At 36.8% G+C, this 13,778-nt stretch overlaps 2 protein-coding genes across 6 annotated transcripts in view; one reads left to right on the top strand and one right to left on the bottom strand.

Annotated features, from left to right (window-relative positions):
- RAG2 (recombination activating gene 2) overlaps positions 1–13,778 on the top strand; it is a 565,728-nt gene that overhangs the window by 526,597 nt on the left and 25,353 nt on the right. The gene's annotated exons all lie outside the window — the stretch shown is intronic.
- Positions 1–13,778, bottom strand: part of C11orf74 (C11orf74 homolog) — a 39,386-nt gene that overhangs the window by 2,936 nt on the left and 22,672 nt on the right. For 2 of the 3 annotated variants that reach the window (NR_104453.1, NM_001286248.2), the window contains 4 exon segments: positions 3,708–3,838; positions 10,162–10,207; positions 11,134–11,205; positions 12,609–12,763. Coding sequence is in view for 2 of the 3 variants with exons in the window: in NM_001286248.2 (NP_001273177.2) it covers positions 3,708–3,838; positions 10,162–10,207; positions 11,134–11,205; positions 12,609–12,763 (404 nt within the window). In the remaining variant the exon portion in view is untranslated. 3 annotated transcript variants of the gene reach the window in all.

Below are 13,778 nucleotides of genomic sequence, written 5' to 3'. Positions count from 1 at the left end.
TTATTCACATTACATATTTATCAGTGTGCTTCATCTCTCAAGCAAGTACTCAGAGCAGCAAGGATTCTTTTTTTCTTCTTCTCCCAAGAAGCTATTCACTTCAACCTTCCACACAGATAAGTAGTACAAAATTTCTATACTGCAAGCTGCAATTTTGATCTATTTCAAAAAGAAGACATTTTACAACAGAACACAGAATCCTCCGAGCTGCTCAAGTTATTATCGTGTTACTTTGGCCTAAGGAGCTTAGAGAAATATATGAATTTCAGGTCTCTAATTTAACATCTAATTGAAATCTTTTTGAGAGCTCTCTGGGAATAGAATTCTGCTCTATTAGAAAACTGCCAGTTTGCTTAAGATTGCTCCCGTGATTTACTCTCTGAAGAAAACAATTTTCATTTACAGTTCCTGCATGTCCAAATTAATGTTCATATTAATAACTAAAGTATTTTGCTGGAGGTTGCTTTACAAAGTAATTTTGTAAATAAAATACCTTGAAGTTGAGACTTTCAAAAGTCCATTAATAACTGGCAACTCAATCATTGCTGTTAATCTGTGTGGAGTTACAGTTAACTGAACAGTTTGTCCCTGTCCTTCCAAAAGCCTGTACTTTTGTGTAATTGCAGCACTCCTAAAATCCACTTGCTCAAATTATGTAAAGGATGCACATACACTCACTGATGTTTTCATTGTATGCTCAAAGGAAAACTTACTAACCCAATAAGAATGAAAAAAATAGGGGGGGGGGGGGGGGGGGGGGGGAGGTATATATGCCATTATCTCATAGAAAATATGTACTGGAGGACTTAGGGCAAAACCGAAAAGTCTTGAGCTAGGCCCACTGGACAATACATCACGGTCCATTTTCCACTACTGCTTCATCATCCTGGACAACTCACTCAATCTCTGTCTTTACTGGCCTCTAAAAAGATACAACTCTTCCATCTCCTTTCACTTCAATCCTGTCTTAAGTTCTCTCTTGGTCTTGAGGCCTATCAGTAAAATCTCAAATCACAGGAAGTCAGTGGGACCTGCACTTCAGGTTTTAGATGATGTCATTCCACAGGTAAAATGTTAAAATGAGGCACAGTAAATACTTTTTTGAATGCCCAAAACAGTTTTTGTTTTTTTTTTTTAATTCTCAAGCTAACAATGGAGAATAAAAAGGTAGAATTCATCTTTCCTAATCTCAGCCATAGAAAAGTTAAATTTCTAGATTAAAGTAGCCAACAAAGAACCAGCCTGACAGTCAGCCTCTGATACCAAACAGATATATTATATCTTAGGACAAATGCTGACAGCAAGTGGGATAAATCACTTTCTGGAGGTGCTCATCTCTTCCTCCTGACAACAGCACTAAATTAGGCTAAAAGCAGAGCTCAAGTTAGGTGAGATGAATCCCACTTTGAATGCATGTGAACAGCGAGAGCGTGAAAAATATGCATTCAACTGAAGTCCAATATATGCAATGGGAAAATAAGAACAAATAAAAACCTAGATATTAATACATACCGATAATTAGAAAATATGAAAAAGATATACTACATAGAGATAAAGGAGAGAATAAACATCTGGGCAGGGGAAGTAGGTGTTCTATATAATGTACTTCAATTATGGCGTGAATGCTGTTTCTGCTATTTCACTTTGGATTGTTGTAACCTCTGTGGGAGGTTACGTATGCTGTGCTGTATGTATTAAAGTTTGGGAATGTATATGTATTAAATATATACTGAATATATAATACGTTTCTAAAGCCAGCAAAATTGCTGGACAATACTAATAATTTCTGGTGTCATTCACTAAGCTGTTCTTTAATAATTAGCCAAGTTGTACGCTGGCTTTTAACAGAACTTCTCTTTGTACACTAAATTTTCCCTAGCAATATATTCCACTGAAGTCCCTCACAAATAGGTCCACAGCAAAGAAATTCTCCTCCTACACTGAAATAAGATTGTTTATTTTTCATAGGGAATGGCTTTCCATTATATCCTGTGAAAACAAAGTAGGTAGCCACATTCTGTTGCCTTTCTCTAGCAGAGTTGTTTTGTTGGACAGAGAACAGTCATTTCAGAACGTTGCCAGGGTAAATCTTTTTCTTAAGCAGTCCTGCCATAAGCAATGCAAGACTTAATTTTCACAGCAGTGACAATTTAAAGCACTGAGGGATTTTAAAATAGACCTGTTCAGTCTTGACAGTTCTAAAAATCAGGCCACATTTCTAATACCTAAGTGAAGGCACTAAAATACACATAATGTAGGGAAAATACTGACTTCATTTTGAGAATTGTGTCATCTGGTACCAACCAACCACTTGTGAAAAAAGGCATTAATGCAATAATACTCTATTTCCCTTTCAAAATCCACCTTTTTCTGAAATTGAAGTGAATTCTGCATGCAGTGGAATCTTCAGTTATTTTTCATGAATTATGTTAAAGAGTCACATGCAATCGTTTATGAATACTGCAGTAACAACCCCCCTTCTTTGGTTTTATACAGAAGTTATCAAATAAGCAAACTATAAAACCTCATACTGAGGGTTTTTGTGTGCCAATGGATATTTCTTAAGGCAAAAAAATTTGAATTACATCAGTCCTTAGGGAAAAGTGCAAATATTTTTATTCACAGAATGGAATGCACTAGAGCTGGAAAGGTCATTTTAGAACATTTACTTTCTCCCAGAGCAGACTTGTTCCTTACAGTGAAGAGTTTATTGCAAAGAACCAAACACAATTCAACTCATGAAAGGAGGCACTATATGCACTGTTATAACATCAATCCTTCACTGGTCACATATCGTTATGGTTTATGGTTTAAACCTCATGGGATATCAATAAACATATGATATCAAAACTGCCCACTTTTAGCCAGAAGCTAACTTCAGCTTCTATTACCATGATCAGGCAAGGGAAAAGAGCTATGAAAAAAAATTTTCAATAGAAACATCCCCAAAAGCTAATGCTCACAATGACTGTTTGGATAGGAAGCTAAATGACTTAGAATAAGCCTGTGAGCAATCCACACCTTCTGTTCTACTTTGAAAAGGTCTGAAATTCTGAGGGAAAATGGCAATTTTAAATTAAAGCACGTATTGATTGTGTCTGATTAAGAGACTGAGATTCCATAACGCAAAGCTGTCCACATCCATCGTAGACAATACCAATCCTCAGCAGCATCATGCTACCACTTATTTCCAAGAGAACAAATCCCAATTCTGATCACAATATATTTTAAAGCCTTTTTTATTTTCAGTGTCACATTAAAGTGATCATTCACTACCTCTTTGTTGCCAAAAAGTGGTTCCTATATTCAGCTCAATGAGAACTGAATGTTATTTTAAGACCATGTGATCACTGGAATATTAAATGGCACATCACTCTTCATAAGTTACCATTTGTTATAAGGTCCGAAAGCGCAAGAGTTTACTTGAATATTTTTTTAGTTAAACCAATTAAATATTAAAAAGCCCACACACAGTTTGGAGCCTTGAAGTCCACATCTTGGAAATGCAGGATAATATAAAAATAATAAAACATTTTTATATTCAATAATTCATCCCAATTTTTAATGTATCTAGGAATTTGTTTTTAATTCAAAAATTAATATTATTATTTTTTAACTCACAGAAGCTCCTCACAATCTCTCTGTGGAAATAACATTGGAAGCCAAGAGGTTGGAAAAAAAAATTAAATAAAAATGTGGCCTCATACCTCTTCTGCTTTGTTGTCCAGTGGCTGTTGAACTGAGGAGGTTTTGAGCTTCCGTTGAACAGGCTTTTCTAAAGGAGGTGTACAGGAAGTCCCAATCTCTTCCACCTCTCCTGGAAGAACAAATGACCCTGCTGAATAAAAAATAATGGACGTTAGCCTTCTATTCAATATATAAGTTAGCAAAATCACGTGTAAAATCCCATAGTACTTAAATGCAGACCAAGGTTTTTTAGTTTTAAGCATAGTATACTCACTGTTGCATAATATTAGGCAGTTGCCTTGATAACAGATGCATACACTCCTGGGCTAAAATCTAGATAATAAAATATACAATACTAAGGAAAAATCAAAGTTGATTAAATAGTTGGTTAGCTCTTCTTTCTTGAGGACACTGCATAGATATTCTGCAGCTAGACACACCCAAACTCAGAGAAAACTTGGGATTAGATTTATGTCTTTCGTAAAGAGGAAGGAAAGTCCCAAGCAGACTTACAAATAACAGACTGAATCCTAGTCTTGCTATTGATTAGCTGGGCAGTCTATTTCAGCTCTCTTTTCCTAGAGTTTCTCCATCTATACATTGGGCATAAGGAATCTTTACAAACATCTGTCTTAGTATTAATCTTTTGAAGTGTTAAGTAAGCAATACCTGATAGAAGCAACAATATTTCCCATTACGATGCCAGATGACTCTTGTCCAGGGATATTTTATGGATGTTTGCCCATCCCTGAACTTTCCAATGAGAGGCACTTAAGAGGAGTTACACATATCTGAAACATGCAACCTTTCTACATTGGCACGATTTGGACCATAGCTCACAAGTATACAGACTTTCTGAATCACTTCTCCTTTCCACACTTAAGGAAAATGTTCATACTGGGAATAACGGGTTTGCTTTCTGTGACAGCTCAGAACGATATGCCTTAGGTTTAGAAATATCTTTTAACATGAATCAATCTCAGCTCTGCTACAGTGCAGATACATCCATCTTGTCTCCATAATGCTTTCATATGAAGAAACTTAAGGAAACCATATGTCTTGCAATTTAGTTGAAGGATTATGTAAATCAACCTGCTATTTTTTCTGCCTGGTGCACAAATTTCTTTACAGCTTCATACCAGATTTTTGTAGCTTATTTTTCTCTTGAAATCTCAGAATAAACTTTCAAAGTGTTGTTCAAATGTTAGTTAATGGAACCAACAAGAGGGTAGATAGATGCAGAGTGAAAAGGAAGAAGTGGCTATTTATTTATCTCTACCTGCATACTTTCACCAGAGCAGAGGGGTTACAGATCTCTTATCTTCCTGTAAACCTGCATTTGAAAATAATGATTTCCTAGCTAGGCATTCTTGAAAGTTACATAATGAAATTCTTCATTTATTTTTTCTTCTAGCATCTCTATATTTTTTCAAAGCCAACAGGACTATCCACTTTGGACTGGTAAAGTAGAACATTCTTTAATAAAGAGCTGAATTCCCTCTGGGATCTCATTCCTGGACTTGTGAGTTTTGCTTCATGGTTCACAAATAAGTGGTTTTCAATTTTCATCTCTACTCTCTTGGTTGCTTATACCTATCTCCAGTCATCTATGTGCTTTCAGTGCTTGTCCTCAGCATAGTATCTGATCTTACTCTGCATCAGCTATATGAGAAAGCTATCTGAAAAAACTGGAAAATAAGAATAAAATATATGTACTATGGCTTCACACACACTCTGGAACTACTTTTTTCATTCTTTCATAACCAGTGTCAAAATTATTTGTAGGACAGAAGTAAGATGTGAATGTTCATTTAAAGGCAATGGCAACTTTTGCTACTGTTTCAAACTTGCACCCCAAATATATACCCCTCCCTGAAGAGAGGAAAGCCTGGACACCAAGAGGTTTATATCACCTCCTGAGGTAACGCCCATTATTTCAGTACCAAGAGCAGCTTTTTCCTCACAACAGACCAATCTGTGGAGAGAAGATGAAGAGGAAACTTATGTAACTGCCTGGCAATGGCTCAAGAAGACATCTCTTAAAAATTGGGACAACAGAAGGAAATTTATTTTTGCTTTTAGCAAGAAGTGCTTGTCATACTCAGAATGTCAATTCCAATTTTTTAAGGCTCGTTAGTAATGCAAACAGTGTTTCAAATTTCCTTCAATCACCCCGTAAGAATGTGGTAATCAACCTTTGTTTGCCAGTAGACATGCCAGAAATGAGCTTTGTCTCTCTATCCTGGCTGCATGACAGAATATGCAAGTCTAATCGGTAAATGCTGCTTTCCCTGATAATGTTTAATCAAGAAACTCCTTCAGAGAGAAAAATTAGAGAGTTTTGACAGTACTCCTTCTCAATGGGAGCTCCCAAAGGAACTGTAGGCTATTGTAAGTTCTAGCCAGTACCTCGCAGCTGATTTAGGTTGATATTACAGCACTAGTGGATGATGATCCTAATTAAGCCGCTAATTATGTTCTCTATGGAGGTGATTAATTAGCAACAGGAATACCATGGATATTGCCAGTGGCACTGTATATAGAGATAATTGAGAAGGCAGTGATATCAAAAATATGAGAAGACACTGAAGAATCATCTTCCTGGGTGATATGGCATTGCACTTCTACAATTTTGCTCGAGTCCAGTGCAGTTTAGCAGAACAGATTTGGAAGCTGAGAAATTCTCTTTAGCTCTCTTACTCCATGTGACAGGCTCACAGAAAGTGATTACTAACTAAATTTGCAAAGACCACTAAATTGTTTTTTTAGTTTCAGTTTGTACCATTGACATTAATTACAAGTATAGGAAAAAAAATAATCTATTGGCAGAAAACTGATCTGAACCCTCAGGAATGAAGAAGTTTGCAGTTATCTATCTTTACTGAGCCAAGTGATGCACAGCTATAGATAGGCCACTGCAGGCTTTGCCACTTTCAGACACTACGTTTGGCAAAAATTCTGTTGATGGGAAGCTGAGGAGGAAGGTAGTGCTAACGAAAAAAACTTAAAAGCTAAATTTTGCCTCCTCTCATTCTCAGGCTTCAGGCTGTTAGCCCCAAAGAGCTCTCTAGTGTGAAATCATCTTGAGGCAGTGTTAAATGGGTTGCAGAGACTAGAAGAGATAAAAAGGAACAGATTCGTAGGTTGGGTGGAGCCCAATACTTTAAAAAAACATCCACAGAACTCTGAATCTTGTTCCTTAAGATGATATTTTTTCTAGATGTAAAAATAAGTACACAATATAAATGGGAAGGGACAGATTATGGAAAATAAGATATTGCTAAATATTGCATAGAGAACTGTTTAGTTAAATAATTACAGTCATTCAGGTTCTCCTTATTTTCTATGGGGCAGCAGAAAATGCAGACCATGAAAAGACAAGTATACTTCATCTCAACATCCTAAGACCAATCTGCGTATCCTTACTCACACATTTAATAGGCTCTTTTAAAATATTCTCCTGTATTTAAAGAAGGCTACACTCAAGGTCCCTAGACATGCTTCTCACATTCTTAGCATTTTGTATAAATACTACCTACTATTATTACCTAAGTATCCTTTGAGCCCTACAGCAAGTGATTTGTCACCCATCCTGGAAAGGAATTTTGTTGCCAAAATGCAGGTACTAGGCATTCTCCATCTGTCCCTGGAGAAAGCCTCATCATTTCTATTGTTGCCTTAAGCTACTTACAGATTAAATTCAACAAGAAAAAGCAATTAAGCAGTCCACCATATGCATGCTGTCACTACGCTATGGGTTAAAGCTTTGGTTTAGGGCAGCAATTTTCCTTTGCCAATCCTGGTTTTCAGAGCCAAAGATTCACAATGAAGAAGTACTGCCTTGCTTTCAGGCTTGCAGCCCAATGCTGTCTAATGAAAACAGCTACAGAGAATTTGCATACTGACTAAATCTATGGGCTACTTCTCTCGTTAGAAGCAGCTGTGTTCACACTGTAAAAGATACCGGACTTAGTAAAATAATAAACAAGTAAGTAGCAGAATGAATCACAGGATGGTTTGTGTTGGAAGGGACCTTTAAGATTGTCTAGTTCCAGCCCTCCTGCTATAGGCAGGGACACCTCCCTCTAGACCAGACTGCTCACAGCCCCATCCAGCCTGGCCTTGAATGCTTCCAGGCAGGGGACATCCATAACCTCACTGGGCAACCTGTGCCAGCATCTCACCACCCTCACAGAGTAGAGAGGCAGAATCACCTCCCTCAACCTGCTGGTCATGCAGGATATTGATGCAACTCAGGATATAGTTGACCTTCTGGGCTGCGAGCACAAAGTGATTCTCACAGAACATCCTCGAGAAGGCACTTGGCTGTTTTAACACCTATTTTCTACCATGCTTTTCACACCTTCAGCTTTGAACCACTTCTCCTTAAGTGTGAATATTTATTGCATTAATGTACAATTGCTAACTCAGCTAAATTATCTGCCCTTAAAGTTAAATGAAGTACAGAGATGCTGAACAGTTGCCAATATCAAGTAGAGATAAAAGCTGGCTGTAATTATATTAGCAAGGTATATTTTTCACTGGGTGTCCTAGCTTGTTCTGCCAGTATGAACTCATTTGTCTGACATACAGGTGGCAGCACTTAAAGAGATCAGCAACAGAATGCCTTTCAAATTTGATTCACACTTTGCCTTACTTACAAATTAATTGGAGTCCTTCAGAATTAATCCTTTATTAAAGTGGCCATTAGTGCTATTTTATATTCATTAAGGCAAACAAGAGTAGCGATGCCATTTTATATTTTATTTTTCATGTTGTTGCTATGTTATAGAAATGAGGTTACAGATCTCTCTTCATGACGCCTATCAAGTGGATTTCAATGTATAAGAGAACTATCAAACTATGAGGCCTATTTTCTGCATGATGACTTAGGAGACAAGGGGGTCTTTTTTGTTGTTCTGTTGTGGGTTTTTTTTTTTGACTGAACAACCATCCTCCATGGAAGCCTAGGGCAAGAACCAGGCTGTGCGTTTCTGAGGTATAAGTCTGGTTGCTGTTTACTTTCCTCACAGAGCATAGACAGAATAATTAGCTTCTGACTGTGCAGTATTGCAATGTTATAAAATGCAATCTAAATGCTTAATGTCATTAGTCGGCACTCTTGATTGCTTAGGAGTTGATGCAGTCACTTTCTGCACCAAAGCAGTTTGTGCAGTGAGGGCTGTCTTGTGGGAGGAGATGAGGACAGTAAATACTGAAAGCCAAGTCAAATGTCAAGTAGAAAAAAACCAAACTAGTAGTTAGCATAGTGATAATCTACAGTAATGGTGGTATAGTAGTTTTTATTATTGTTTATAGTTACCATTAAAAGCCATAACTGAAAATTTTCCCAAGTTAGCTTTCATGAAGTTGTATTCAGACAGTACAAGCAGATGATCATTTTTGTAATTTTCATCTTGCTCAAATGCAGTGTGTTTTACTAGGAGGTTTCTAAACAGTTTTCCATTTTTGTACCTGACACAGGACAGCAATCTCACTCTCTCCTTTCTGCTATGCCCAGTTTAAAGGAAGATTGTTATAAACCTGACTTAGGCTGGTTTATTGTTTTCTTGTGAGTTATACCCAAGCTCTAAATATTCATCAATTCAAAGACCACAAGCCCTCTGATTTCATAAGGATTCTGCATATACAGAAAGAAAAGACTAATCAAACAGTTAATGGATTGGACAGACTATTTAAACAGTAATAACTAAGGACCAAATCTGCTCTGTCACAGCTTCTTACAGTGACCTTATGAAAAACTCTTAAACCGTATGGCTTCATTTCTTTGTGCAGTCACAAGTATAGATGAGGAAAATCACCAGAAGGTGTTCCATTTTGGTAGAAATAAAGACTACACAAGTACCTGTAATAGACAAATAACTGCAAACACAATATTTCTATCTACTTTTCAGTGACAGGAGAGTTAAATTTCTTCTAGTCATAATGGAGCAGTTCAAAACAATTCAAAGTGCTCATAGTTTGAATGCTTAAAGAAGTTTACCGTGCATTAAAGATAATTCTCATTCATTTTAAGCCCGGGATGAAATCACTGTAATGAGTAGGGAAAACATTTTCATTAAATATTTCCACTTCATAGGATTCTCTCTTAGCACCCAATTTCCTTTGTGGGTTACACTTTGTAATTAAAATAATTTCTATACAAAACAGAGGAACAGAAAAATGTAGGAAAGTTGCCACAAAAAGTTGAAAAACCTTGAAAAAAATCACTGCCTACCAGGTAACTTAATATCTCATCTTAGACTGAGGACAGAAATACATTAATCTGAGGAATATGGGCAATTGGGAAAATTTTCTAGTAATGCAAGAACAGAGGAAAAATATAATTTTTAAGAGATAAACTGTTCTACTAAACAATGTTTCAGAGTGACTAAAAAGAATAAGAAGTCATATCCATACAAGTGGATCCAAAGACAAAATATGATTGTGAATATGAAGAGAGATAAAACCTACCATTGCGCGGCTCTCCATCTATGTCTGTTTCTAAGTGATGGTCCACCTGCAGTGAAAATAAATAAATAAATAAATAAATAAAGTGGAAAACAGTTCAAATTCCTTTCAGTACGAAGTACAGAAAAGCATTCAATTGTCTTCTTCATCATCTCAATTCTCCTCTGTATTTTTCCAAGAAAGAATATGACTTTTTTTTCAACGTAAAACACAAAAGAAAAACTTCTAAGTGTAGACAAAGGATTGCTACTGCAGCTGTTGCATACCAACTACAGCGAAAGAAGCTGAAGCTGAAGAGCAACCTTTTCAAAAACTTGGCAGGAAGATGGAGAAGTAAATTGTTTTCTAAGAAAAAAAGCTACTCTGTGGATTTCCAAAGGCACTACATATGACACAGGCACAGCTTAAACTGTAAACAAAGCAAGCTTGATCTTTCTATATTTGATATTAACATTGAACTGAATGGGAAATAAAAAAGCTAAGAATCATGAAAATTTTAATACTTCAGCTGGGACATATCACTACAGTTATTATCAGGCTGATATCCACTGAAAACACTCCACATTGTGGAACAAGTATCACAAATAGAGTTGTTTCATATTCAAGGTAGCACTCTGAATAGACGCAAATGTGAGAGTCAAATAGTTTTCCCGGCCCATCTGTAAATAGTGTTACAACAAAGGATTTCTTTACTATGCACAGTAGAGTCTTCTGTGTTTCTGTGCAGTAATCAGAGATGCTCTTAGATCATTTTTTTCAAACTGATTTGGCACTATTGTGTTACACAACTTTTATACTTTAATATATATATACGCTTGGAAAAGAAATTTGGAGGATGACAGTCTCATTCTTCTTTCCCAGAGATGTGAAAGAAATGCACTGACAAGCTGCAAATGCTTTGTTTATACACAAGGCAAAATTCAGTGACGTTCAACTCATAATCTTCACTTTGAAGAAAATCAAATGAAACCTCACCTGAGCTCTTTCAGATAGACTGAGGCCATTTCCATCAGAGCCACCAGATTTCCAGCTCTCATTTATGACCGTCTGTAGATAGACATGCAGAAATATGCATGAAACAGAACCAAAGCAATAGTCAAGCTCATTTACACCCCTACTGATTTACACACACAGATTCTTGACAGTGATTAAAAATTTTATAAAGTGAATGCAGTGCTGCTGAAAATAGAACACACGTAGGTAATCCTTTGAAAATCTACATGGGACCAAACTGAATTAGTATAAGTAATCACAGTATGCCAAAGAAAAGCAACATTTGGAATAGAAGCATTGTTTACAAATGCAGTCTTTCCCCTTCTTTCTTCAGGGGAGGTTTAAAGGTTACTGTGGTCAACTTTATGTATTAAAGTCTCTTCCCATTACTATTCTAGCAGGTTTTCTGATGCATTCTACTACTACTGTTTCTAAAACTGTTAATGTGACAAAAATGTGGTGTCATGGCTGAAACTTTTTTTTGCTGTTGCAACAAAGACCAGTATTAAGATCTTCCTTAACATAAAGGATAATGGAAGCTTCACATTGCTCTACAGGGCAGAAAACCAATTCAAAGTGGCTAAAGAAAGAGACCCAAAGGCCATCTATACCAATGAAGCATCCATATTCTTCATGAGATCAGTGGCAAAAAGATTTTTGTCATTTTTGTTATACAATCAGCTGATAGAATGTGACTGTTTTAAAAGCCTTGCTTGATTCTACCTCAAAGGCATGTGTTAGTAAGGAGAAAAATGACAGCTTTTTCTCTTTGACTGAGGCCTGGCAGCGCCATCATTTGAAGTCACTGAAGTGTGTTGCTCTGTGCACTGCACAAAATGACCTGCTATTTCATTTGTAATAAGAAGCTTAATGAATGGAATTTTCTGTTACAGGCAGATTGCAGCTTTATTTTTTGTTATTCATGCAGAAGGGTAGAAGTTCTTAAGAAGTAGACTCAGATTTCCATCTTGCTCTCTCCAGATGATGTCTGTGGTTTTCCTGTCCCTCCACATTCCTAATCTCATAGGTTTCCAAAGATTAAAAAGACCTCTGGCCTGCCTAATATTTACTTTAGGCAGCTGAAGCAACAGGATTCTGTATTTTCTAAAATCCTCAAGCAAAGTAAACCTGTGCATGCTGGTATCCACACACTCATGTCTTTTGCCAAACCCTACTATTAGCTGTAGTTTTGAGTGAAAGCCTAACAATCGTCTTTGCAGGGCTCCTTATTTATTAGTCAGATTAGGACAGCTTTGCAGTAGAGAAAATGCCACTGTCAAATGTGATCCCTGCAGGTGCCTCTGTAAGCATTACAGACTTGTGTAGTATTTTAAATATTTGCCTCAGATGGGATAATACCATCAGCATCTAACATTTAGACAAATATCTCTCCTTATTTTTCTTTTAATCTTTTTGAAAGTGATGCTTGTCCACACAGACAAATGTTAACTTATTACCTTATTCTCATTTGGAGTCTGTGGTGGGAAAGACACGAGCTTTTCTTTGCTTCTTTCAGGTAAACCATCCTGTTTATTTCCATTTGAGATCTCAGAAGCAGAAAATGATTTTCTTAAGGACTTTTTACGTCCTTGGATTGTCTTCCTCTCGTCTTCTGCAAGGAGAATCATATTACACCAGATAATATAACAGCACCATCCAGGATAAAGAAAAAACATACGAATTTCACTAGATATTATACTGACTTTCAAATATTCACTTCTCATCTTATGCTCAGAACTTCCATGTGCACGATATACATTTGGTTTGCAATCTTTATCATAAAGCTAAATATGCAGTTTGAACTCCTAGTGCATAAAGTATGACCTATTCCTTGATATGGAAAAATTCACTGTTGAAAAAGTTTACAGTATACAGAAAACTTCACATACCTTCACATACCTAACTGATAGGTTACCAGCAACAGGAAAATACTCTGAATTTTATCAAGTGCTGTAATGATGTGGTCCAAAAAATCTTGTATTTTCTGCCTCAATATCTTGGTATCACCCTGTTTTTACTGATGAATAACCCAAACACATGCCCCTGCATGTGAACATCACAACCATTTGAGCAAATATCCATGTTGTCTGGTATCGAAGTCAGCCTTGGCAATTCATTTGTCAGAGCTGTTACTAACACCAGTTGTGAGTCTGCCCAGGTCCAACATCTGCAAAGCTTTTGGGTTTCCACATGCACCACTGCCAGAACCTCCACCAGACCAGGACTATGTGATGATATGCAGTGACAGGTCCTATAAGCTATTACCACTTTAAAGTTACTGGTTTGTAGACAGAGGACAGAACACAATTTGCCACTATGAAGGGAGAGCCCCAGATCATAATCTGATAAAAGGTTTCTGCTTATGCACAATCCTAAAAGGATGAGAAAGCAAATTTCAGGGTCTGGCTTCCTACGCTGTCTTTGACACTGAGCAAAGAACTGTTCTCTTTATCACAAACTGTATCTAACTCCTGTATCTTTATTTAGTAATACACCTCATTTGAGCTGAGACTTCTAGGTACTGCTGCTTTCAGTGTTTAAAACCTACACTAGCAACCTGACTGGCCAGGAACAATTTTGCAAGAGAAAATTTGTTTCTGGGATCAAACTAATAAACAGCCATAATC

This window comes from Gallus gallus, chromosome 5 (assembly GCF_016699485.2).
Source record: "Gallus gallus isolate bGalGal1 chromosome 5, bGalGal1.mat.broiler.GRCg7b, whole genome shotgun sequence".
Lineage (NCBI taxonomy): Eukaryota > Metazoa > Chordata > Aves > Galliformes > Phasianidae > Gallus > Gallus gallus.
This window is presented reverse-complemented; position numbering and strand designations above follow the sequence as displayed.